We start from the raw sequence: 26,512 nt of genomic DNA, 5'->3' as shown, positions 1-26,512 counted from the left end.
TGTGTATTGTGACCTTTGTTATTATTGTTTAAGTAGAATTATTAACATAGTGTGGTGTTCTCAACTTGTCTGTTTATATTTTTTGGAAAATATGTGTTAACTTCAAAATAGAAAGACCTTAATATATGTTCTGTGTATACTTAACCAAAAGAGTTGGAAAAGATCTTGGTGTAAGTTCTCAAAGAAAATACATACCCTGTAGCCATCTCTACGTATGTGATGTTGGTTGTGAAAAAGGACTGAATCTTCACCTCTTCTTTTCCTTCAGACTGGTGTTTGCGAAACTAAAGCTCTTAATGATAGCCATAGAATACAAGTCGGAAAAACGAGAAAGCAGGTATGTCCAATGCCTACAAATTTTGAAGTTCTGAAATGCACTGTCAAGAATTTTGCCTGATTTTTTTCAGAATGAACATAGCTATTCTTATACTTTTGAAATATTGCAGAGTATAATTAGCACGCCATCACATTACACCATTTCATATAGCGCTGAAAGGCTTTTATTTCTGCCTGTTGTTCTTCCCTAAAATTAATTCAAGTCAGAATATTTGGTAGAAAATGGGGGGACAGCAGTGCATATGTCCCATCTCCAGAAGTGCAATTCATTTTTACGTAAACAAAAATTTACAATATTTTTGTTCATAGTCTATCAGTTTTAATTGGAGGTCCAACTTTTTTTACTGAAAATGGGAAAAGTGGAAAATAGATGTGATATTAAAAGTCATTATGGCTATGTGTCTCCTCAAAATAATAATTTAATTTAAATGAGTTTGGAAGAATCAATTTAGGTAGGATACAGGATAAACAGAAATATAGGGTAAACATAGTATTTATATGATATCTGTTCTGACAAAACGTGCATATATGAATAACCTCATGAAACTGGAAAAGATTAATTTAGCCTTGAAATTACCAACTAGCCGACTCCTTTCCTCAAACAAACAGAAAAAAATTCATTATTATTAGTATAGATTCACAGATAGGGAAAGAAGTGTTTCTTCTGGGGTTTTTTGTACAAAAATTCATAAAAATCTGAGTGAACACTGGAGTCAATTTATTGACTTGTCCATCAGTGCTTTACACAGCATTCATTTTTATATAACAAAAATGTTATAAATGTGCTTTGCAACATGTGGAAGAGCATATAATAAAAATAATGACAATACTAACTCTGAGCTGAATTTTATTTTCCTCTGTCAAAAATTATATTCTGTACTAGTGTAGTAAATCTGTGGTGATACCTATTATTTAATCTTATTTTTGGCCACTAAATACCTGAAAGTTTCTCCTCACAGGAGAACCAATTCTGTCATTCGAGCTCATGCTGCAATTTCTGAGGTTTGGAAAGTTTATTTTAATGTTTATTATTAAACATTGTCACTTTTCTTTATTAAAAATATCTGTAAAAGCTATGTGGGACATTTGACATGGAAAATGCAAAGTTAAGCTGTTTATAATATTTCCATGCCCTATAGTTGATTTTGCTTGAGTCTTTCCTGTGTTATAAAGTGATATATGAAGTGGTGTATGTGCTATTGGATATTATTTTTGTCCGCACAATGCTGATTAAGAAATCCTTTTCTTTTGAAAGATCAGGTTGTTTGTTTTTTTTTTTAATGTTTCCAACTCCCCTGGGCTCTTAGAATACTTTTCCATTGAACGATCTTATTTCACATTAGCTAATGTAAAACAGATGATTTATTATTCTTTTGTCTCTGAACGGTTTAATCTCTTCCTAGAAAAATGAAAAATACAATAGTAACAACAGTGGAACTATTTACCAGATTTTGTATTTCCAGTATTAGAAAATATTTGGTTTCTGTTGGTTCTGCTAAGGCTTACTGCCCAACTCAGATTGTCACTACTTCAGTTGTCATTTACTTACGTAAGTGCTAATATTACGATCTTTTTCAATAACAACAGATAATTCATGGCTTCCATGTAATTCGTTGTATTAACTTCAGTGGGAGTGGGACTGAGTTCTTAATCACAAGGTGATGCAGGGGATCCCACAAAAATTAACACACTGTGATACAGTCATATATTCCTTCTTACTTAAAGCCACGCAGGTAACAGTTCACAATTAATTGATCTGATAGAGGAAAAAAAAGCCTAAAAATTGCAGGAAACAATACTAAGAAAGATGTTAACAGCTGGATTTTGTGAATACGTGTGTAATGAGGAGAGCATGTAAGCTAGATATTCACAGTTTCTTATAACCCTAATCCATAGTAATATCTCCTGGCTTTATTAACCAGTGGTAATTTTATAGTCACTGTCAGTGAATCACAGAGATACCTGCAGCATATCTTTACTGTTGTGTTTGTTCCTATGCTCTTCAACCCAAATATGTTAAGACGTATTTGTGGGTTTCTGAGCTGGAGCTTTTTATTCTAACCAGAAAGGTAATGGAACAGAACTTCAGTTTCTCACTTCTTATGTATACCGGCATTTCCTTGCATCTTACTAAATGAAAAGATGGGGAATTAAGATAAAAATTAGAATAACACAGTTTATAAGTGCAAGCTGTCTTTGAACAGGATAAATTTTATTCTACTTCATGTCTTAAGTTCTTCATTGGTAATTCTTCATAAAGGTGAAGGGGGAACTGATTATGGTACCCTTTTAGCTTTCACTCTTTATGAGAGTGACCAACAATGGATATGTGCTGATTTATTTTATGATTATAGTTTAGCTTCATATTTTGAAACTACTGAGAGGTTTTACATAGTGTAGAATTTAGAGCAACAATGTTAAATATAAACATAAAATTTAGAATATTATCTAGGTGTCACCCTTTTATTAAGAGCTAGTATCTTCTACCATAGGTGAGACAGGTGTAGGACCAGTATTTTCAGGAGCAGAGGAAATTTTCAAAGGATTCTTTCTGCCTAAGGGATTGAGAAGATCTTATTCCCACCAGTTCAACTTTTGTTAACTACTCATAATAGAATACCTATATAAGTAAATTATATATCTGATTTTTTACTTACACAGGGAGTTTCCTTTTAATATTAGTTTAATTTGCCTTCATCACTTTGCACTCAGAGCTAAAGCAGCGCAAAGTGAATTCAGAAGTGTGTGCAGCTCTCATATTGGTAATGTGAAGTCATTCTAGATTCCCTAATTCCCTCTTTAAATTTTCACCTCAGTGTTAAGGATAATAAACAATTTATGATTTTATAAGATTGCCTAAAAGCAGAATTTAAAAGTTTTCAAGCCTAAATATAAGTAATATAGTCATAGATATGATAAATACAAACTTGTTTTCAGTTAGAGGGTAAATCTTCAGGCAACTGTTTCTCATCAAGGTATCTTAAAGTTTAGTTATAATAGCCATGACTAGATTTTATTTCTTTTTACCTTTACATTTATATATTTAGTAATGTTTAAATTACTGCTCATTTATCAAAGAAACCTCTGAGTTTACAAAACGTGACTGAATTTAGTGGGTTTCTGACCAGCTATTAAGGTCTGCACTTCAGTAGTCCCAGGTGACAGTATGAGTTTGCTATTCCTTCATCTCTAGTTGGTATCTAGGAATATTATAATCGGTTATTAAAAGCAGGGAGCATTTCTCGAATAAGGTTTTGTGTGTGTGATGCAGGCCAAATACTTTGGCTTAAAAAATAGTCTTTCTTAGTTCATTTGCTGAAAGATTTTGTTTCTTCTGTAGAAAAAATGGTAAAGGAACATGAGATCAACCTGAAAACATCCCAGCAGAGCTTGCTGAATAGATAGCAAAAAATACCAGTTCAAAATGCAGACATTCAAACTCCTCATCTGAAATCCCTTTTAGAGATATTTTTGCTTTCCTTTCCCCCCATATTTTTTTCTTTTTTTTTTTTTTTTTCCTCATGAGTAAACAAGAAGGAAAGCCTAAACAGGATTTTTCCCTCCTGCACCCTGTGTTTTCTCCTCTTGTTAAATTTTCTCTTTGTCTATCCATATATTTGTTCTCATTCTCAGCAGAAAAACCTTTGAGCCTTGAAGACTTTTAAATGAAGGGTTTTTTTGCTTTTGCTTTGGTGTCAGTTGATTTCTTATCAAAGTGTTTGATTTGCAATTTTTTTCTTGTCGTTTGCAGAAGCCGAAAGCGGTATGCCCTCTTCGTTACCTTTCCTTCCAACCTCAATCCTACCTCCACTCCTTCTAACTTGAGGACTAATTCCTTGCCAAGAACACAGGAAGATAACACCTTTGTCTATCTTTCTCTGTATATACACACACATATATACATATATATATATATTCATCTATCTATGTGTGTGTATATATATATATATATTTCTGTGTATATATTTATATATGAGCCCCCAATCTGAAAGAGGAGAGAGAATAGCATTTTGTCTCTCCATTGGTTCTTGTGACTCATGCACTAACTTCTTTGCAGGAAGTACAAAATAAAACAGTAATACTAAGTTTTTCAGTTGGTTTTTTTTTCCCCCCTTGTAGAGTCATTGGTGTATCAGATTGTTGCATTTGAAAGGCGGACTCTACTGTAAACATCTCTCCTCCTCTTTTTTCATCTGTACTGTATCGTGACGATGTATATTTCGTCTTTACGAGCCCTTGTGCTGTCATATTGTCTCCATTTTCACACCTTCATTGATGTCCTTCTTTCCCCAGAGTCTTCCTTCAAAACACGTCATACAATACAGTAGTTCACGTTCTCTTGTAGTCTCACCTTCCATTAACAACAACCAAATACCTGATTCTTTGCATTGCCGGTCCTGTCTTGACCCCAGTTATTGATAATACAGTATTCATTAAAGCTGTCGCACTGTTCTGGTGAAAGTGCCGTGGATAGTTTGTACTATATGTCACATTGATTTTAATGACATTTATTAAACTCATTTATGAAGATGTTACCAAATGTGTTTGTTTCTCAGTTTTGTTTTTTCTTTGGGATGGCAAGTTTTGCATTTCCTTTTGGTATACCGTGCTGTGAGCCACTCTCTAGTCTACATATTCTGTCTTGCTGCTGTTGGTTTGGATGAAGTAAATACAGCATGTTCTTCCATGTCCTCCTCTCCTCATCTCTCTTTCCTCTCCCAGCTTTTTTCTAATTGCTTATAGCAGTCTGTCTGACTGTCAGTGGTAGTCTTTGGAGACACATCCTCATTGTCTAGACATTTCAATTTCCTTCTTCATCGTACTGTCCAAACGTTACTTCCCGTGTCTGTTCTGTTGTGTGTGTTTTATATGTTATATTTATTATTTAGTCTTATTCTCCTGTGGTTTCTGAGTAGATGTGTGAAAAGAGAGGTGGCTTCCTGTCAGTTTGGCATTATTATTATCCAACTGCAGAGAAGTTACTGCAACACTTAGCATCTTCGAGGATCTGCAGTTGTTGCACCTCTACTTCGCTTCTTGCTTTTAAGTATATATTATCTGGTGGTGAAGGCATGTTAATGCTGGCATGATGAGCAATATGAAGAAGTGTTGTACCAAGTGAAGTTGCTTGCTCCCAGAATAAAGTATATTGTGCTGCTTCATTGTACTGATAATCAGTCACTTCTGAAAGCAGAAGGAATAACTTGCTCCGAAGTGTATTGAATTCAGCAGCACTATTGAACTAGTTTGAGCTATGCCCAAATCAAATACCTCATGCACATCCTGTAGACCATGACTTAGTAGCTGCTATAGCAAAGAACTTACCTCCTGGGAGCAACCTTTTATATGCTTGTAGTAATTAAGCTTTAATATACTGTAGCATGTAATGTGCACTGTGTCTTTTGCCTTGTATTCTTTTTGGTGTCTTACTGGATTTTTCTGTGTAGAGCAATGTGGATCTGAATTAATGTCAATGATAGAGCCCAGAAGAAAGAAGCAATACTTACGAGTTACAATCAGTGTGAAGCTGGTATGCACACAACTCCCACTGTGGGATTTGTGCACCTACCCTCACACTCCACTTCAAAACATACCCTGAAACAAAAAATATTGTCTCAAAACTGATTTTGTAATTCTAATTCTATAATTGCGTGAATGACATGGTACATTTTAAAATGTCATGTGCTAATAGTGGTGCATTTCATCTGGGCATGGCATGAAACAATCAAGAATAATAGCTCGTTTTACTTAAAAATGTGGTGGCTTTAGTCAGTAATACCACATAGGCTTGTTTTAGATAATGTATTACTCTTCAACAATATTATATCTTCCTGATTACTAGATGATATTGCTATTGTTTCAGTTGCATGGGGAATGGTACAGTACATTTACCACAAGGTTTAAAACAGAGTTGTTACAGCTTTTGTCATTTGTTTAGTCAAAATTTTGCCATTTGTGTTTTATTTAATTCAACAATTGATCTTTTCCTTTTGTGGACAAGGATGATGGTAGTTACAAGGATAGCCATAAATCTGGGGGAAAAAAAAAAAGAAAAGAGCGTTACTGAATCAGACAAGTTTTCTTGACGCAGGGATGGACTGTTCAGTTGGTCATTGGTCACTGATAATGGGATTCATCTCACCTCACCTAACTTTATCAATCTAAATGTTAGATATCTAATCTCCTTTTAGTTATCCAGACTTAGTTCATGATTGCAAGGAAAGAGGGAGACAGTTCTTGAAAGCAGCTTCCATTCTAAGACAGATGAGATGAATCCCACCTTTAATGCTGTCTAAAATACAATTGTGAATGTAAGAACAAACAGTAATAGTACCTAACTGAGGCTACTGACAAGAAAAATTCTTAAAAGAACTCTTCCACTATAGGTTTCTACTGATTGACCTTATCTATATCTTCCACTTTTTAGTCTTCGTATAGTGCTGCTAAAATGTTGTTACCTGTGCCTATTTTCTGTGCTGTACTTGCTGGGCATCTCCACATGCCTGTCAGCTGTTTTAAGACCTTTACTACAACTCTTCCATCTTAATAAGATCCCTCATTTTTTCTCAAAGATGACTGATAGTTATACAAATCTGAGAGTCATCTACTGTATAAATGTTATGTCTAGATTAAGAGTTCAGTAATGTCCATTTACAACTTTAGCAGTAATGGAAGCCTACTCAGTTTCAAGCTGTGCAAAGCAAATTGTGGAGCCATGCCACTTAGCAAGTGGCCTACCAATAAATACATAGTACAATGATGGTTTAGACTCTAAAGCTGATTGGTTCTTTTTTCCATGTGGTTCACATAGAAGATAGCTGAATATTATACAAAGCTACAGGAAATGTTTTTCATCTCCTTATGAAATTTTTGTATACTGAATATTTTTTAGAAATAATGTTTTACGTGTTCTAATAACTTGAAAATATGTCAGCCATCAAACTTTTTAATGCTATTTGAACCCAAGAAACATAATTTCATTCCAAGATGTTTGAAAGCAAGAGACAATTAAAAATCACCCAACAGCAGAAATGAGCATAAAATAAATATTTGGAGGGAATTAGTCCTGCCCCAAAGTGTCAGTTCACAAATTGTCTGACAATTCAAGCCTCCATCAGGTTATCTATCAAATATCTGTAAGTTCACCAAAACATGGAAGACCTGCAATTAGTAATCAAAATCTTTGCTCACTTTTAATTCTTTAAGGGAAGACATAATATGGTATTCTTTACTGAAGTTACAATATTGTTGTATTATGCAGCCAATTATCCATGCACTACCAAAAAGGTATTGAGCAATGCTCATGTTGTGGGGTACTTTCAGGTGAATAAGAATGGATGAACAGATACTTACATGTATCTGTATTTTACTGAAGGTATCCATGAAACATCAGAAAGATATAATCCAACAAGCAAGTAAATTGATCAAAATTAATTGATTAAAATTGATTAAAATTGTCAGTTACTAACAGATATGTATTCTCAACTGACATGTGAAAAAGTCGTGTCCTAGCTTAATCTTTCATTGAACAGTCTATGTAAGGAGTTCTGTAAGCATTCATCTAGAATTTTTCTGACTGCATTTGAATTTTTCAATTTTTTTTTTTTCAAACCCTGCATCTCAAATGTGCACTAATTCCCATTTGTGCTTCACCTGCTTATATTTCACTTAGTCTGGGAACTCAGTTTCAACTGTATAGATACTATTGTTCTGATTCTTTTCTGAGTTTTAAGTGTTCAATAACAGATTGGCTGGGGCTTTGAGCAATTTGTTCTAGTGTAAAATATCCCTGACCATGACAGGGGGGTTGGAACTAAATGACCTTTAAAGGTCCCTTCCAACCTAAATCATTCTATGATTCATTCTGTGATTCCTGAGAGTGCAGCTGAATTCAAGGGTGATTTCTGCATTTTCAGTGTGTGACATTTTCGTTGCTCTTAGATGCATGATCTTGCATCTAGTCACCCAGCGAGTCTTGTTTAGCAAATGGACTAACTTTTGCCAGGTATCAGAAAAGAGTGAAGCAGAGGTTTCCAAACTTCATATTCTGTTCTACAAGTGGCTTGCAAATTGTTGTATTGTCATAGAGTGATATAACTGGCTTCTTCTCAGTTCATGCTGGTGAAGTACATTAAATTCCCGTTAAAGACATTAAATCATACTCAATTTACATGGCTGTAATTGCCGTGTGTTGTGAATATTCATATGTGAAGAAGCAAGCAAGTCAAAAGGTAATCTTTTTTTTTTCAGTGACATGTGACCCCTGTCATGAAAAGCTTTGTCCTGAGGAATGTATTTCTGGAACTGGAATTATTAAGAAAATTATGACTAAAAGTTTTTTGAGCTGCTATTGCTTGATTAGTTTCTGAGGTAGCCTAAACTAGAAATGTTATAAAATTATAAAATTTGATCAAGATCGTAGAAGCTTTTAAAGTATTTTGCGTTCCTTGCTTGATTTCATGAGCTAATTTAGGAGATTAAAAAAATCAAATTATATTTTATGATAAAAACATATATTTGGAAAAATCAGGGATGTAATTTTCAACAGTATTCTTTTCCCAGTGTGTTGCCAGAATGCATATGGATTAGCTATATATGTAGCTATTAAACTTAATGGGTTTCTGTCTTTTTTTCCCTTTTCCTACATCTTCCTATATATGCAAAACTCCCCAGCCTTGGAGATACATAAAACCTAGACATTAGCTGAAGCTTTCTCTCTTAAAACTCCAATTTACTTTGCCATGTGTATATCTTTTCAAATGTGGGGTTATATATATGCATATTTTCATAAGCTGCTTAAACAGATATCTACATCTCTAAATAACTGATGGATGCATTCTTCTTGGTATGCTCACAAGCCTATTTTATTTTTCTCTGTCTTCTTTGTTCCCTATATTCTATTCTTTTAATTCAAAACATTTCCCTTGCTGTACATATTAGAGAGAGTGCTTATCAAAGCATAACTTTAGCTAGTGACACTGCAGGTCTCATAAGAAATAATTAAGTTGCTGCTTTAATAAGCAGGATGTTTAATAAATCCATATAAACTCGGTAGAAATTGCTCATGATTTTGCTCTAGTTAAATATTACGATGTATATAAACCTAAATCTTTATGAGCCTTTGCTGTAATTCTTTACCAATAGCAGTGATGGGGCAAATTAATTTTTATTCCCAACAGAAGATTTCCCTGCTGATGTCATACTGCATTAACTGCAATCACATCTATTTTTGTGGCTATAAATACATTGTATTTGTGAAAATAAGAATATGTGAATGAAGTACAAGATCTGACAAAAATAAAGTCTGTACACTGACTCATCTGAATCGATTTCATGTGTCTCAGAAAACCTTGAGATACAAAATCATGTTCACAATACATTACATCCTAAATGAAGTCAGTTACTTCTGATTTAAGATTATGTTCACTGTCTCTTAAAAGAACTGCTTCATTTGCCTATTACTTTTTCTGATTTTAAGTTCTGTGAGGGGGAGTGAACATTTACATATCTAGTGGTTACCTCAGCTTCTGGAGTTCGGGTTGTTGAGCTTTTGGTAGTTTTTTTTTTTACTTTTGGGGTAAGTTTTATCTATCTCCAGGAACGGGATAAGGAAAAAAAAAAAAGGTGGGTCTGTGTAAAGAAATGTGTTCATCTATTTTCACTGAAAAACTGTAATACTTCTGTGATTAAGGGCAAAGAATGAAATAAGGGCAAAAAAAGTATTTTTCTGAGAGAGCAGTACCGATTTATACCTAAGAAAAGTAGCCAACCCCTAACCAATTACAACTCTTTGTATATTTTAGAAGGAACAGCATCTGTAAAAGATTTTTGAGTTTAACAGCTAAATAATAACAGAATAATAACAGATTAAGGACAAGCAGACAGGGAAAAGTGGAGACTGAAACACGGATGTAGTTATAGAAAGACTTTGGAGAGTTAGTGGCAGAAAGATTCTCTCCTGGTTCTTGAGAAGTGACTTAGCTAGGTTCACACAGGCTCACAGGCTTAAGATAGGTCATTCTTAACTTTTTTCTGTGAGCGTACTGGTAGAGTATATGTCTCATCTCCCTTAGCAATGACCTGTTAAGTTTTCTCTGTAAGTGCTCTCTTGGCTCAGGTGACAAATGTTTGTGCAGGGAATAGAAATTTTCCAACCTTTTTGTGACTTGAGTGACTGGTTTCATATGATAAATTCTTGTGAGGTTCTTTGGGTTTTTTTTTCCTGTCTGTTTTATTGTTTTAAAACCTGTGAAATTGCGTTTTAAAACTGCATTAGGTAAATGTTTCGATTGCAAGCACAACCATTAAGCCCAATACACTAACAAAAGAAATACCAGATGTGAAGTTTAGCTGTGTGACTTTAATTCATCTCATTTATCTGCATGCATAATGTAGGCATTATTTACACCATCACATTTCATCTTTTACAATACTGCTGAAGCTGCTGTGGAGATGAACCTGCTTTCAGTGGTGATGACTTCCATTTTCTGTAGTTCTCTGCTTTTTGTTGCAAAGCTTGAAACTCTGAATGAAGGAAAAGGAAGGAAATCTGGGTAAATGTTTTCTTTGAGTTTTAATTTCTGTTCCAGCCTCTGCCACAGAATATCTGTGTGAGAGTGAGCTGATAATTTAAACCAAACCTTTTGTGGATGACCTTTGATTAAGTGCTTATTATTTTGGGAACTAGAGGCTGGGCTTCTGGAAATACTGAGCAGTCTTATAGCAGAAGTCCCTAGAAGGCGTATATGGAGCTATGCAATGCTAAATACTTAGAAAAAATGGCCTGTTGGCGTCCTAAATTATATCTCGTAGTTACTTAATCTGTCATCTGTAAAATACAATAATACTATATCTTCGTTACTCTTGCAAAATAAATTATGTATTTGTGAATCTTTTGCATGCTGTAGTGATGAACACTGCAGAAAAGCACAGAAGAAAAATATGGTGCTGATTTTAAAGATAAACTACATGAAGCCATATCTTGCGTAATGACAGTAAAACACCACTGAATTAAGTTCCAGATTGTGAGAGAAAAGTAGTTTGTGGCTATTAAATTAAGAATCATATCATAACATGTACATAATGGGGGCTGAATTATGGCTGCATGACTGACTTTTTAATTCTTGACTTGAGCACTTTATTTTGCAGCCTGCATATTCTTTTCACAGGGCCTGGTGGTCATGTATAATCACACAAAACAATGTGCTCGTTATAAAGCTTTCGGGTATATTTTTTGTCACACTAATTTATTACTAATTTATAGATAGTAAACAACATCTTGAATAAGAGATCTTCTGAGAGCCATTTTCCCTCCTAACAATAACATGCAAGATTTTTTGCCTTCAAATTTTAGTAACGTATGTCTGTTCAGAAATGTGCTTTATTTATTTTTGCATATAAATACTTCCCCAAAATCAATTTGTGCTAAATCTACAAGCTTTTAAATTTCTGATAATGTCTTTATTTAGTGTAAATTGCATACGTGTGCAGTTACTACATTTTGACTTACAAAGGCTAAGCTTTAATAAAAGACAAAAAAGAAATTTTGACAAGCTTTATTAAGTTGTAGCAAGTCAAAACTTAGTTGCATTACACATTAATAAAACTTACTGGAGAATATTTTTACATCTATCTCTATCTGTATATTCATATTTAGCTTGATACTTTGCAAAGTGCCTTACCTAAAATCTAGCATTAAATTTTTATGAAAATTAAAAAGATATTTCATAGGGAGACATGGAGTACCTCACTTGATAGCAGTTTATAATTTATTTCATCAAATTTAGCTGAGGCTATTCTGTCAGTGTGGTTGGGTTGGTTTTGTTCTTCCATGGCTGCATAGCAGTTTTAAAAAAAATTTTCTATTCATTTTATGTTTTTTCTGCTGTCGTTACTGGTTGTCTTGTACCATTCCCCTTGAGTGTATGTGTGTATTTATTATTTTAAACAGTAACATTATATTAGCAGATAGGGGTCCCATTAACATTCTATTTGACTAGAAATTGGCAAAAAATTAAATCAAAGGGTTTAACTTCATAAATGATATTTTGTATTGTTACTGAGTGATGGTTGCTGGTTCTTCCCTTTTCACCATGTTGTGAGCAAGAAAGCTGAAATGCTCAGCTTCACGTTATGGTTCTGAGAGGCTTTGTTATTTTGTATAGTCTATGTTTAATGCAAAAACAAGAACACAGATGTAAACACTTGAATGATATAATTATAGGCAGAGACATGTGACTGTCTCAAACTGAAGTTTTTGTAAAAAGCATGTGAAACTGTTGTTTGATTGGAAATTTCAAGGAAGAATGGCTTAAAATTTCCTTACAGCCTTTTCTAACTAGTGGGTCCCCTATAATAGAACCAAATAAAGCTATTTTAGAACATTCAGTTAAAAGTAATTAAAATTTATGATTTTCTTGGTTTTGTTCTTGTTTCACTGAGCAGTATATTAATCAACCCTGGAAACCATGTCAAGATTCAAGAAGGTACTTTAGGATTCTTCATTGCAAGTGATGCCAAAGAAGTAAAAAGGTAATTAATATATTTTTATCTTTAAATTTAAACATATAGTGGTTAATTTCTGTTGTGTTTTTTTTTTTTTTTTTTCTTTGCAGGTAAACAAATCACCTAGTTTTGTTATTATCTGTTTAAAGGTTCTCAGGGGAAATTGGGTTGGTACTCTAGTGAACCAACCATGTGTGCATGCCATTTTCTTAACTACAGTCGTAAATATCAAGGAAATGAAATAATATTAGAGCAGATGGGAGAAGAAATGAAAAGGCTTTTTTTCTGAGTTCTACTAGAAAATGTAACACATTTTGATCTGATTTCTCTATAATTAATTTGTCTCAGTGGAATTACTTTGAGAGAGGACAGGGATTACAGTTTTGTCTGAGTTTCAGGTTTAGAGTAGTTCTTACTTACGTAGACTTTAGCAAATACTTGATGTGAGCAAGATACTGTGTTCATTCAGTAATTGCATTAGCAGAATAGTATTTATGTTCTTGTAACTTTTCTTTACTGAAACTGCACACTCTATCACGTCATAAAGTAAATCAAACTGCAACAGTCTAATATATCCCAACCATTGTAGACAACTTCACAAGTTTGTTGTACTTGGATGTATTAGATTTGGGTTGAAAGAAAAGGGGTTTTATGGTATTGTGTTTAGGACCAAATTTGTGTATTCCGATTTGTTAGGATTATAATATGCTTGGAAGGAATAAAAGAGCAATGTGAGAAAATAATTTTAAAAATAAATAATTATTAAATGTCTGTAATCTTTTTAGAAAAGGATTATTTGCAGCTGAGCTCTGCATCAAAATTTGCTGGGGGTTTTTTGGTTACTACAAGTCGTGCTGTCAAGAATCTGATTTTTACTTGGTGTTCTCCTTGAGTTAGGTACTTTAACTAAATCCTGTACGCAGAATGATAAAATATTCAAATGATAACCTTTAGTAAGTCCTAAACTTTTAATGATTAAATTACAGTGAAAATAATATATAAACAATGCATGTTTGCCATGGTTATTTAAAGAAAGTCAAAACTAAGAACTTGAACACTATTTTCATTGAAAGAGATGGGGTTTTGGCTAGGTGAAGCATACAGAACAGAGCAGCAGTGCTCCTGTCCTCTCACATTTCTAGCACCGTCTTTGGAGTATTTGCATCCAGCACTGCCTCAGGTATGCTGCCTTTCAGCATATAGTTCTTTTCTTCTCTGGTGCTTTTCTCCAGTTGAATATACAGAAATGTCTTCACATTCGTTTACTGAGATGCTAGCTTTTTTTCATTTATAAGGCATTTTATACTCTTAAGAAATTGTTTCAGAGTGTAAGTAAAAATTACCTGGCATAGCGTTTTCAACAGGGAAAAGTTGACTGTTATTAATTTCTTTAGAGAAATTTTACGTGTCATTCATCTAGCACGTTTTATCTAATAGCAAGCTGAAACAAAATTCCCAATTCTGCCTTGCTTTTTGCAGAAGGCTTTGTTTAGAAACATGCTGCCTCCCTTACCACATTTCGTAGATGTTCTGTGCAAAGCAAGTGATTATCAGGTGTGTTTCAACTAATAAAGCCAATTATGTAAAGTGTTGAGTTCACCCTTTTGGGCTATAAATCAGAGTCAGAAATATTGAGGTCTTTTGGAAGGGAAAAAAAAAGGATTTTTTTAATAAAGCAAAATTAACCATGTTATATGCCTGAAATGAAATTACTCTGGTTTTGTGTTGCATGCTAATGGAGATATTTCAGCTCCTTTAAGCTAAAGCTATTCATATTTATCAAATCCATATTCCACAATGAAATATAATATGTGATGTTCAATTACTATTCTTGCTAGAATTACTTTTGCATTTTTAGAGCAATAGTTTCACATTAGAAACAATTATACCTAGATATAATTATGCCTAGGTAAATAGCTTCATGTAAAATGTTGAGTGTTTAAGTACAATACAAGCTGTATGGATTGCATCTTTATTGTTCATTATTCATTCATATTAGTACTGACCTCAGAAATCCACGTGCTTCAAATCCATTTAATTCAGCCCCATTATATAGAAGGATAATTTTATTACAGTAGTCACTTCAGGCATTTGCTCTTGACTTTGCACATAGGATTGAAGGTTCTCTTTAGGAGATTTGTCCTGCAGTGGACTTCAGAAACATGATCTGTAGAAATGACCTATGTGGAATTTGTGTTACAAAGTTTTGTGACAGAATATTGGTGATAGTGGATTCTTGTTCCATACAGGGGCTTACAGCTGGATTGGGGAGAAATTGTAAAAATTTGAGGCAGTTTTCTTCTCCTTGCTTATGTCTTGACATCGACACATGGTTTGAAAAATATTTTATTCTCGTTTCCTTGGAGGCAGTTTGTTTTCTTTTTGATGGAAAGTGAATATTTTGAAGACCAGAAACTTTCTGCAGCAAAGTGTATAAATGCTCAGAGAAGGCTATTTAATTTTAAATTTTGCATATTGGAAATAATAAGACAAATTCACAGGCTGAAAGAGTAATCTTCCTGAAAGTTCCTTAGATAAACTAAGCCTAATACATTTAGGACTTACATCTTCCATCAGTATCTTGCATGCTATCTTGATTTTAGAAATGTTAGTGACATTCAGGGAGGTCTTACTACAAATTTAAATTTGTATTCTCTAATCCATATCTTATGTGCTAGACCTTTCTCCTGATGGGCACTTAATTGCTAGAGCTGCTATTCAGAGGTGTAAAATAACTTCAATAAATTCGTTACTATTTTAATTAGGTATCTTTTTCGTATTTCTGAACATTTCCTTTTAATATAGTTCCACCTATAGTGGGCACTGTCTAATTAATTTAAAAAGAAATAGTAGCAATTGTCCTAGCTGAACTGCCAAAGGCTGTGTTTATTCAGAGGCTGTGTATTAATATTGCTTTTTTTTTTTTTTGTTTGTATTTTGCACCGTAGATTGTTCTGTTCCAGTGACCTTCCTACTGTTGTAGCAATCCATTTAGTACTGTTGACAAAATCTGTGGGTGGTTGCAAAGTGGCAGCTTTGGTTCTTATCGCCAATTTGTATTGACAAGTATGCAATGAGAGAGGGTTGGGAAGATAGGCACGGAGCTGACATATCCTGAATTATGGATAAGTACAGAGAAATTCCAGCAGGTTAAAGAGTATGTTTAATTTGTTATACCAGCAAGAATCGCGGTAAACTGTGACTGTCCAGCTAGAGACCAGTTGTGTGATCCTCATGGAATGTGTCACAGCAGCCTTACATGACATGCTGACTTGACAGACATGATGAAACTCTCCTGGGCAGTCTGATGCATATTTATTAAATTGGCATTTTGTTTTAATTTGTATGAAGTCAAATGTTTACTCATTTCTCACTTCCTTAGTTCTCCTTGTGCTTCACCTAGTGATGAGCTATTTGATACAAGAGAGGTTCGTAAGCAAAAATATTGAATGGAAACCTAGATGGTTTGCCTTGTTAATTGCATATTCTTGTTTGAAACTTTGGCTTTTGTCTGTTCAAAACCAAAATGGTTCTGCTTTATTCAGATGTGAAAAACAAAAAAATAGTCTGAATCAAGATTATTTCAGTACTTTCATTTATATGTTCTGTTAGGAAGTTATTTTGAGTGGATTTTCCCTTTCTGGTTTTGGTGGGGTTTTTTTGGTTTGGGTTTTTTTTTTTTTTTGGTTGTCTTTTTTTTTTTTTTTTTTTTTCTGTGAATAGCACATCTGATGTTGCTCTCACATTGGTCTCACTGCAATCTCTCGTTGTATCCAAAATGAAGTCCTACTGTGACCAGGCTGACAAATTAGCCCAGGGTGCTAGACATTCTTTGAAAAAACTAAAAATCTGGTATATCTGATAAGATCAGAGAATTCATTATATACGTATTTTTGTGACAAAATTCATTGGATGCTCTTTTTTCTAAGATGAAAGACAAATTAACTGATACACTGTGTCATAATTATCATCCCTTCTCCCAATTACTTTCCAAATAAAAGTATATTAAAAGAAACACTAGTTTGGAGTCTTATGTTTGAAATTGATGGTCTTGCAGCAAATATTTCCTACTTAAATGTCTAAACCTTTTCAAAGATTAAAGGAAATTAGTGCTGGCATGTTTCATTAATTTGGCACTGCAACAAGAGGAACCGTGGGACTAATTTCATTTATATGGATTAAGAAATGTGTCAGTTTTTCTATTGTGTTTCTCTAGGGCATTTTTTTACTGCAAAGCTTGTCATGATGACATCACGGATCCCAAAAGGATAAAAAAATGTGGCTGCAAACGGCGTAAGTAATATTTCTATCACTCCCTCTTCTTTTCATGAACTGTTCAGCCTTGAAGAATATTTGTACATGGGTTTACATTTCACACGGTGGTACAGAAAAGCTAAGAAATACACGCAGAGCAACATAGTAAGTGCCATTTGTGTTTCTGAAGTCCATATATTTTTATTACATTTCACTCACAGCTGTTTTTTCATTAAAAAGTCTGTTAGGATCCAAAGCTAACAAAACCTGAGGAATTAAACCAAGCTAGATCTAACTGTGGTTTTTGAGTTAAGAATGAGCTAACACTGAAGTTCTGCTGTTATTCATACCATGCATAAATCCAGTAATTTCAATAGTTTTCTGTAAAAACTTTTGTCTATCTTGCTGACATGACTCTGTAAAAGACGAAACTAGGGAATAAGATTCCATTACATAACTATTGAAATAAATTATTACTGGAATAAACAATCAGTTTTACTGGAGGAAAGGATTGCTTGAAAGAAATTAAAAGTTAGTGTCTCTAACATACATCCTTTTAGAAGATTCCATAGCTGTAATGGTAATATTTGGTTTGGTTCAGTTATTAGGTCTGCTTTTTAAGTTGTTTGGAAAATTTTGTATGAAGAAATAATTGAGTTTTGGAATTGAGATCAGTCTTTGCATCTGTATTTTTATAGAGAAATTAGCATTTTATCTGTATATACTTTGAAAGTACTTTTTGCAGGAACGATCAGAACCCCATTTTCACCAAAGATGTGTTCGACGCATGTATATTTGTAATACTGGTGTCGAAAGGATTTAGGGATCCATTTCTCAGTGGATATCTGAATATTTAAGTGCATTCCATGGTATTCTGCCACGAAAAAGACCATTCAGTTCAAACGTACTGATTAGGTAAATGGAAAGGTCTCAGAAGAGTTTGATCATGTCTATTTTACCATTACTTTTAAAAGGGAAAAAACTCTTACAGATCCAGTCATAGTGTTATCACTGCACTGTCTTAGAGGATAGAAGAAAGCCTTATCTGGACACTCTCTGCCTTTAAGTGGTGCCTGAAACTGATGAATTCTTAAAGATTATTTTAAAAAGAATAATGTCACTGTAATTTTTAAAAGAACAACTCTCCCCCCCAAAAAACAGGAGTGTGGAACAAAGTAGTAACTGAGAGAAAGCAGCTGAAACACTGACAGAAAATTGTATTTGTCCTCCCAGTAGCCACCAGTAGACCAAAGCACATGGAGAGCATGCGTGGTGTGGAAGGAATATATGAATTCCCTAACATATTGAAAAGAATTGTTCAAGAACAGTTTATCCATGTGAGAATGTGGCCTTTGAACTGCAGCCAAAGCCAATGAGGCTGCTGAGTAAGTTCTGGTAAAGCCAGTTACAGATGCCTCAGGGTCCCTGTAACTCTCAAACCCAATCTTTTTCACAAACTATCCAACAGTTAAAGCAAAATATGTTACCTGTTTAATTTTATCCGATTCTGTCAAAAAAGACCTATTTTATTTGTGTTTTCTTCTCTATTCCTCTTTCACATAGTGTGTATGCTTTTTACTCATGCTAATTAAAAAAAAAAAAAATCCCAAAGATCTGTCATTTTAATGCCAGATCTACACTTTTCATTGAAATCTGTTAGGAGATAGGAATTCACAGTATAAAGGGCAAACCCCCTTTTTTATACGTTAATAAGAATCGATGTAACCTCCTCAGTACTAGGAAACCAGGAAGAAAACAAGAGTATCCTGTGACTCAGCCAACACAATGGATATATTACCAACAGTAGGGCCATGGAGAGGTGGGAGTGACAACTTCTGTGTGTAGCACTAGGAAATGTTCCAAATGTCATGGTCACATATGTTAGTTCAATAAATGGTGTTGGACAGACGAAGAAACATATGATGGAGTTAGTGAGGCAGAAGAAGGAGGTGGCTGTCAGAGCTGCTGCGGTGAGCATGGTACTACACTAAGGAGGGAATCTTCTGAGTCAGGTGAAAAAGAAAAAAAAATGGTCAGTGAGAGTAAAATCTTAATTTTCCCTTTTATTGTCTCCCTTCTCCCTCTCACCCCATCTGGCTTCTCCTTTCCTATATACACACATATACAGTCACAGATCTGTGATAGTTGGCAGCTCTCAGTACAGCTGAGAACAGCTTCCGCTTAGGAGTATGCTCACAACTATGAGGAATAATACAACTGTTTTGCTTTTGAAGTTCTGTCAGTCAGCAAAAAATGTAAATGAAAAATTTCAAGAGTCATTAGTGATTTTTTGGTGTCTCAAATTTTTATGGCAATCTTGAGATCCATTTTATGGGACCTGATTTTTTTAAAGGTAAGTCTTTAGTCCAGTCTATTATTCACATAAAACATCTTAGCTTTAGCCTTCAAATCACTAATCACTTTTGAAGAATCTTAACTATGTTATTCATCTGTAAGGTACAGAAATCATTGGTCTTAAAAATGTAGTCTAAGCAAAACAAAGCATAAATTATGAAAACTCTTTCCCTATTGAATTAGGAAACTGTCAACTGACCTGTCAACAGCTAATATGTCAATTTGATTTTCAAAGAGACTGCAAATAGTCACACACGCATATATGTAGTCTTACATGATAAATATATATTTTAATTAGCAAGCAACATAGCAATTAGAGGCAGCTGAATGTGGAAAATGTGTAAGATGAAGTGAAAGGTTGTATGTAAAAATATTGACACATTCAGGTGACTTAAATGTGGAAGAATATCTTTACATGGAAAACTTCATTATGGTGGCATTAATTAATGCAGCTTCCTGTGACACTTGAAAACCACATTCTTTAATAATGCATCTGAGGTTGCACATCAATTTAGATACTGTCTGAACATTAGCTTGTGGTATTGTTGGGGTCTAAACGTGAGTCTGACCTACATAGCCATTTGTCCAAACCTGTTAGGCCTAATATTAATGATTCAGGGCAGATCAGTACATTTCCACAAGGCCAGGGATAATTAAAGTAACCTCGCTTTCCTTCTGCAGTTTCTTTGCCATCTCTTTCTTCTTACCCCTCCCACTCCCTGAATAACATATGAATGCTGATGTCACATTGTCCAGAGAAATGCTTGTGTGGAAATTTTATTCACAGATTGTTAATATTTTTTTTAAACTTTTCAATCTCTTTCATATTCCATTTAACTGTAGTTTTTTTGCAGCAAGGGGCCAAATACATGTATATATTTATATAAAATGCAGCCACATTGGGATGAAATCTCTAAACTGGATGACTTACTACTCCTGTTTCTTTGTGCAACAGCTATGGACTAATTCTCTATATATTTTTTCCAGTGACAGTGCTTGCTGTGAATGGTGGGGGCTGAACCCTAGAGGGGACATGTCATGTGTACATTGATGTGTTTGAAGGAATTTGTTGTGATCTATGACAATTGACAAACTTTTGATTTATTTTTCCTCTTGCTGCCTTGGAACACGGCCCCTACTATATTTTAACTGCACACTGATAGTGATCTATTGTGAGTAAAAATGGGTTTCCTGTAGCCCAGAGTGCGGTCCAACCTGTCTTTCTCTAGCAGAGAGTATTTTTGTTCAGTATTTTGGTTCTTTTCTTTATTTATGTTGCATGTAGCAGTGACGTCATACCCACAAGTTTCTCATCGTTTACACCCATGGAGATTAGGATGACGAAGAAAATACAGCAGTTTTCCCCTCTTCCACCTTTTTTTGCCCCTCTTTTTTCACAATCTTATATTTTATCCGCATTTGAAAGTGAGATCTTGGCAATAGTATTTCCTTGAAATGATTCTAGAGATATCTCATGAATTGTTAGGGATATCAGTTAGGCTGGGGTAATTACCCCTATAGCACTGTTTGTCTGGTGAAGTGCAATTCATTGTCAGACCCGTGTTCGATTTTTTTGTACTTTGTCTTTTCCATTCTATAGCTAACACAAAGAGCAACACCACTGTCTTTATCTAACATTTTTCTCCCCATCATCAAAAAAAAAAAAGATGGGAAGAAAGCCAGACAATGAATTAAATGTATAGCAAACTTGTGTAAACCTACAGATATCTTCAAGAGGAAACAAGCTATAGTGATTATTTTCCCCAGCTTGCTTGTTTTGAAATTAATTACATAAGTAGAGCCACACTGACTTTCAGGACCTAAGCTGTAAAGTTTTACATTATTATTATATATAGAATATGAACTTTATAGACCACTTCATCTCAATCTACTTTGAAGTGTATGACCACTTTAAAGTGTACAGAACCTATGAAGGCTCTTGTCAGCCACTTTTAGTGTGGCTAAGATAATTTAAATAAGGACAGCATTTGGGACATGGAAAGAATTTTCTGCTTAGAAATACAAGTACTGCAAAGAAATGTACTGGATATAGGGCAGTGTTAGGATTGTATGGGCTTGTTCTTTTGAACAGCAAGAAGGATAAAATATTTCATAGCTATAGCGAGGCATGACTACAAGATTGAGGTTGCTAACCATAGTGTATAATAGCAGCTATTCTAAACAAGAGATGCTATGAGACTTTTTCAATATTTCACCAGATATTCAGCATTTATTGTTTGATAACACTTCAGGTCTTAATCAGGATTGAGATTTTTTTTTCCCCTTTCAGCTGTACACACCATAGGATCTTGAAAGGAATCAAGGAAAAGTGGACACCCTGGGGTTGCATGATAAAGTGCTAGCCATCTTGGGATTGAGATGGCCTTCATTATATTTATCATTATTTACTATTTATCTTATTGTGGTGCCTGCAAACTACACCAAAGGGTTGAGATCCTGTTGTGGTAGAGAGGATTCAAACAGAGAACAGAAATGTCTCCAGAGATCTATTTTCAGCCAATAGAATGACACAGCAGAAAGATGGGGCAGCACAGAAAAGCAGATTGTGAGACAACTCAGCACGATAAGAATCAATACTTAATAATGAACTAGAAAGAAACTAATTTCTGTGGATAAAATAATGAATCCTATTGACTTTGAGGCAAAATAGTGGAAGTAATTTGGATTTATTTGAAGTAATATATTTATTTAAAATATTTTTCTATGTTGAGGCCTTTCTGGACCAGATAAATTAGTTTAAATAGTAATACATAAACAAATAAAAGAGCTCTTCATGCTAAGAGAGTATTAAAAAAGAAAAGGTCATGTAGGTTTGACTTGGTTTTTTTTCCATTTCCCCAATAGCTTCAGTTTGTTCAGAAATGGAGTTAGCTTTGAGAGTACACTGGCTGAGAGTCTTTAAGGTAATGAAGGAAAGGCCATGATCAGATTTGAAAATTAAAATGAATTGGTCTATAAATGTGCCATTATATCAAAACTCATGAGTCATTCTTACAGCTACTAAAATAAGGTAAAATGTCCACTCAGGTCACCTGCTATTTCTACAGTTTTGACAAAGAACAGCACTGTATGAATTACAGCAAACAGCTAACCAATTGCCTTTGATTGCAAAAATTGCAAGATAGTGAACATGCTGACTTGGTTGTCTTGAAGTTGTTCTGTAAAAATTAAATAATGGAGAGATAGCTTTGCCTGTTGTGTTAAAAGAAAACAAATTCTCACTAACAGTTTAAGATATGCTGCTGTATTTTTCAGGAAACTGAAATTGTGCTGGGGGAAGTCCTTTCAATATTTGAGTCTCATGATGCTAATCAGCATTGCTAAAAGGCGATCAGATCAGTCTGGTCGTCCTTTAATGCTGCTGTTACTTTACTCATAGTGTGGATCATGAGAACTTGATGAATTGAAATGACACTGTTATACATATCAATTCTTGAGTGTAGTGAGATTTTTTTTACCGTTTGCCGGTCGTCAAACCTCGTTCATCATCTCTGTTATCTCATAGAGTTCCACTAGATGTCCTCGTTGATCTACTTTTTGTTACTGTTGCGGTCACGAGGAAAACTATAGTGATGAGTGGAACACGAGGATGGGGTAGACCGTATGGTTTAAGAAAAAAAAAAAAAAATCAGCAAAGATGAAGGGATACTTTGTTCTGCTTGCTTTTTAAAAAAGGAGCTGTTCCTTGACATCTTAGGTAGAGAATAATCTGCAGTTTCCTTTGCTTATTTTTGCAGCTGGAAATATTTCCCATTACTGTTTCTGAACTCTTAAGTAACACCTCAGATCCAGACAATCTAGAAATTTTGGCTGGACTTTTTGAGTTTTTGAGATCAGAAAGCAAGGTACTGCTAGAAGCTTAGGCATCTAAGGCACATTCCTTCCTTATTAGAACGGAAGGCTACTGCCTTCTGAGAAAAATTGCAACAAAAGATTTTAAAGTATTTATTTACTTTATAAATAATTGACAGAAATTTTAATTTCCTTTTGCTCTTAACAAATCAGAAAATGGCTAGTTCATATATGCGTTGTTTTCTCAGTAAATTATTTAAGTAGTCTGCTTTCTGTGTCCATGATAACTTCCCCTGATATTTTTACTAATTCATTTTACAAATGCTGTGGGATTGTCATCATACTAACTATAAAGATCTGTTCTTCCTTTTTGTCCATTTATTACTCAATTGAAAATAGGGAAGTAATTTCCTTTATGTCCCAGCTTAGATTTTCACTATTTGCAAATAACCGTTCTATTCAACATCTGTAACATTTCTATGAATAGAAATTAGTTGATTCTTATGCAGGTCCTACAGGTGTCAAATGGATTTAACACCCACTCAGAGGGTGTTCTTAAGGTCCCCGTCTCACTGATGATTCCCATTGTTTTGTTAATGTTTATGGAAGTTTTGTAGGAAATGGTATGTGTGTGGCTGAACCATTTAAAATCATTTCTGTCTTGTCTCTGATCTTGTCACTAGTCATCCCTACTAATAATCCATGTTTTGTTTTATTTAAAAGAAAATAAGTATTGTATTTGGTATGAATGTAACAATGACTGTATAAAAGGAATGAAGAGTAACAGCATGTTTTCTTTCCAAAATGTATTGCTCTGATATGCAGTTGCTTATATACTGGTTGAAACCCTTATAGCAAGTCCTTTCTGCTACTTATATTTCCAGGTCCAAGCCTGTTTCCTGCATGTTAATGATGTGAACTATTAAAATGATGCATGATCTCCAGAACAACTGATAATAATAGTTGAAAACAGTCCCTGAAAGGGCATTGCTTTTGAGAAGGGACATGGGAGTCCTTCCCCTATTGAACAGAAGGGCTTAAATTTCCCACTTCATTGGTTTAAGTCTGATGAAAATGTTACAAAAAGTTTTCCTTCCCAACCCTCTTTGCACTTAAGGATGATTTCTTTTAATTTTCATGAATGTGTCCTATCCTATTATTAACTGTTGACAAGATATGGCTGAAAGTAGATGAAAACCAGGGACTGTTACTAACCAATGACATAACAGTTGAGAATTCCTGAGCAGTATGTTATACTACAGCATTTAATTAGAAAAAGTCCTTCAAAACAGCTATAATTAAAATGGGCCTGCCTTTTACCTCACCTACTGTTAGTGTGTCTCACAAATGTCCTTTATTTTTCTTTCATTTCCTTAAAGTGAAAATCATAAAATAGACATAATGGAAAGACTTCCACATTTTGGTATTATATTTCACTTTTCTTTTTCTGCCCAACTTTTAAATTTTAAAGAATGTGTTGGGAGGAGTTAGATAGAGGGAAACCATGAGAAAACAAATGCTGTTTTGAATTTTCTGTGTTGTTTGAATGTGTATGCATCAAAAGCTGCAGTGGAAACCTTCTTACTAAAAGCCAAGCTCTGAGGAATGATGTACCATGCAATGAACAAGCCTGATGCTGCATGATGACTTTCTGAACAGCTGTAAGATAACTCTACTAGGATGCTAAAAGAACATGGCATTAGTCATGTGAGCAAAGTTTAGAGGAATGGAGTCGCTGCTGAAGAGATCACTCATTCATCTCCCTCAATGCCTGTTTTCCACAATCATAATGTTACCCTTGCTTGACAAGTATACTGTATGGCAAGTCATCAAGGCCTTAGAACAGGACTTGACCCATTTGAGCGATTTCAATCCCTCTTCCCTGGTGACTGTGGCATTAAGAAACCGGAAAACAAAAAAGAGAAATTATTTTAAATTTAATGTCATTACCATAATGCAAAAAAGACATCCTAAAATGAAGGTACAGGCTGGAGAAACATTACCTTTTTTTCTGCATTTGCTTTTAAGGTTTTGTTTTTGCCTGTCAGTGCTCTGTTTTTTTAGTATAATTGAGTCAGTTCAATCTAAACCATTACCAAAAGTGTTGGTTCAGTGCAACGTGGGAAACAATCTAAGTGGCATTTGCATTTCTTCACACTTAAACATACCTGTGATTCAGATAACTTACAAAATTGCACAATGGTAATTATATGTGCATTTATGCTGTATATTTCTAGAAATATGTAACAAGGCTATTTGGATGACTGAGGGATGCAAATGTTCTGTTCTAACCTGGCACTCCTTTTGGAATTAGCCTCTAATTCTGCATTCAGTTATTTGGTTCTCGATCTACCTTTGAATCCAGAGCTGAAAACATGCCAATGATTGGTTCAGCATGTTTCAGTGGACCAATGCTCTGTGTGCTTTTGGTGATGCCTTATTTGTGAACTGATTTTAATGTCAAGCCTATTTACCATTTTTAGTTTTGTCTCTTATATGGGCAAATTTTGGTATTCTGTCAAGAGTTAATTTGAATTCCTGAATATGTAATGTAAATTAAGTCAATTTTTCAGAAAATTTTATGAACCTCTTGTAACTCTTTAGTAATGTGTAATTTGCCGCAACAAAGGAGTTCCCTGGCACAGTTTAATACAGAGAAATTATTATCATATGTTTAAGAATAAATGTATGTATATATATGTATGTATGTGTATAATATATGTATGTGTATAATATATATATGTGTGAGTGTATGTGTATAAGAATATATGTGTATGTGTGGTTTTGTGTGTGTATACATACATATATATATAGAGAGAGAGATATATAGAAAAGCCTTTGATTTTTACAAGAAGGATAGGCCAAAAATATCTAATGGTTAGTAACGTTAGATTTTTCTTTTCATTTTAGCCCAGTGGTATTAATTGTGCCAAGGGACAAATATATTCTTAGGATTCTCTGCTTTTACTATGTTCTATTTTGATCCAAACACATGACTGTAAACAGTAATTCTTCCCCATGTCTGCGGTCACCCTATAAGACTGAAGAGAAATAAAGAGCAATTTATCTTTTGCCCTGTTTTAATGTACAGCCAAAGTGTTATCAGTAACCTCATTGCATTTTTTTTCCTGGGTCAAGACTGTTAACATAAACTAAGGCCTGTATTAAATCCCTTAAATTACCTTCCAGCTGCCTTGTTATATATATAACCTTGCCATTAACCTGCTGCTCTTCCTCTCCTCCCATCCAA

At 34.3% G+C, this 26,512-nt stretch overlaps 1 protein-coding gene across 15 annotated transcripts in view; it reads left to right on the top strand.

The window, feature by feature from the left end:
• KCNMA1 (potassium calcium-activated channel subfamily M alpha 1) overlaps window positions 1-26,512 on the top strand; it is a 518,713-nt gene that overhangs the window by 397,471 nt on the left and 94,730 nt on the right. For 6 of the 15 annotated variants that reach the window (XM_086466776.1, XM_086466775.1, XM_086466789.1 and 3 more), the window contains 4 exons: window positions 269-337; window positions 4,088-4,099; window positions 12,781-12,867; window positions 17,057-17,133. In XM_086466776.1, the coding sequence (XP_086322902.1) occupies window positions 269-337; window positions 4,088-4,099; window positions 12,781-12,867; window positions 17,057-17,133 (245 nt within the window). Of the gene's footprint in view, window positions 1-268; window positions 338-4,087; window positions 4,100-12,780; window positions 12,868-17,056; window positions 17,134-20,612; window positions 20,622-26,512 lie in introns of all 15 variants that reach the window. The other 9 variants (XM_086466778.1, XM_086466788.1, XM_086466787.1 and 6 more) reach the window with 3 other exon arrangements.

This window comes from Leptosomus discolor, chromosome 6 (genome assembly GCF_034619465.1).
Source record: "Leptosomus discolor isolate bLepDis1 chromosome 6, bLepDis1.hap2, whole genome shotgun sequence".
Classification (NCBI taxonomy): domain Eukaryota; kingdom Metazoa; phylum Chordata; class Aves; order Leptosomiformes; family Leptosomidae; genus Leptosomus; species Leptosomus discolor.
The sequence above is the reverse complement of the archived record's forward strand: the minus strand, read 5'-3'. Positions and strand labels throughout refer to the sequence as shown.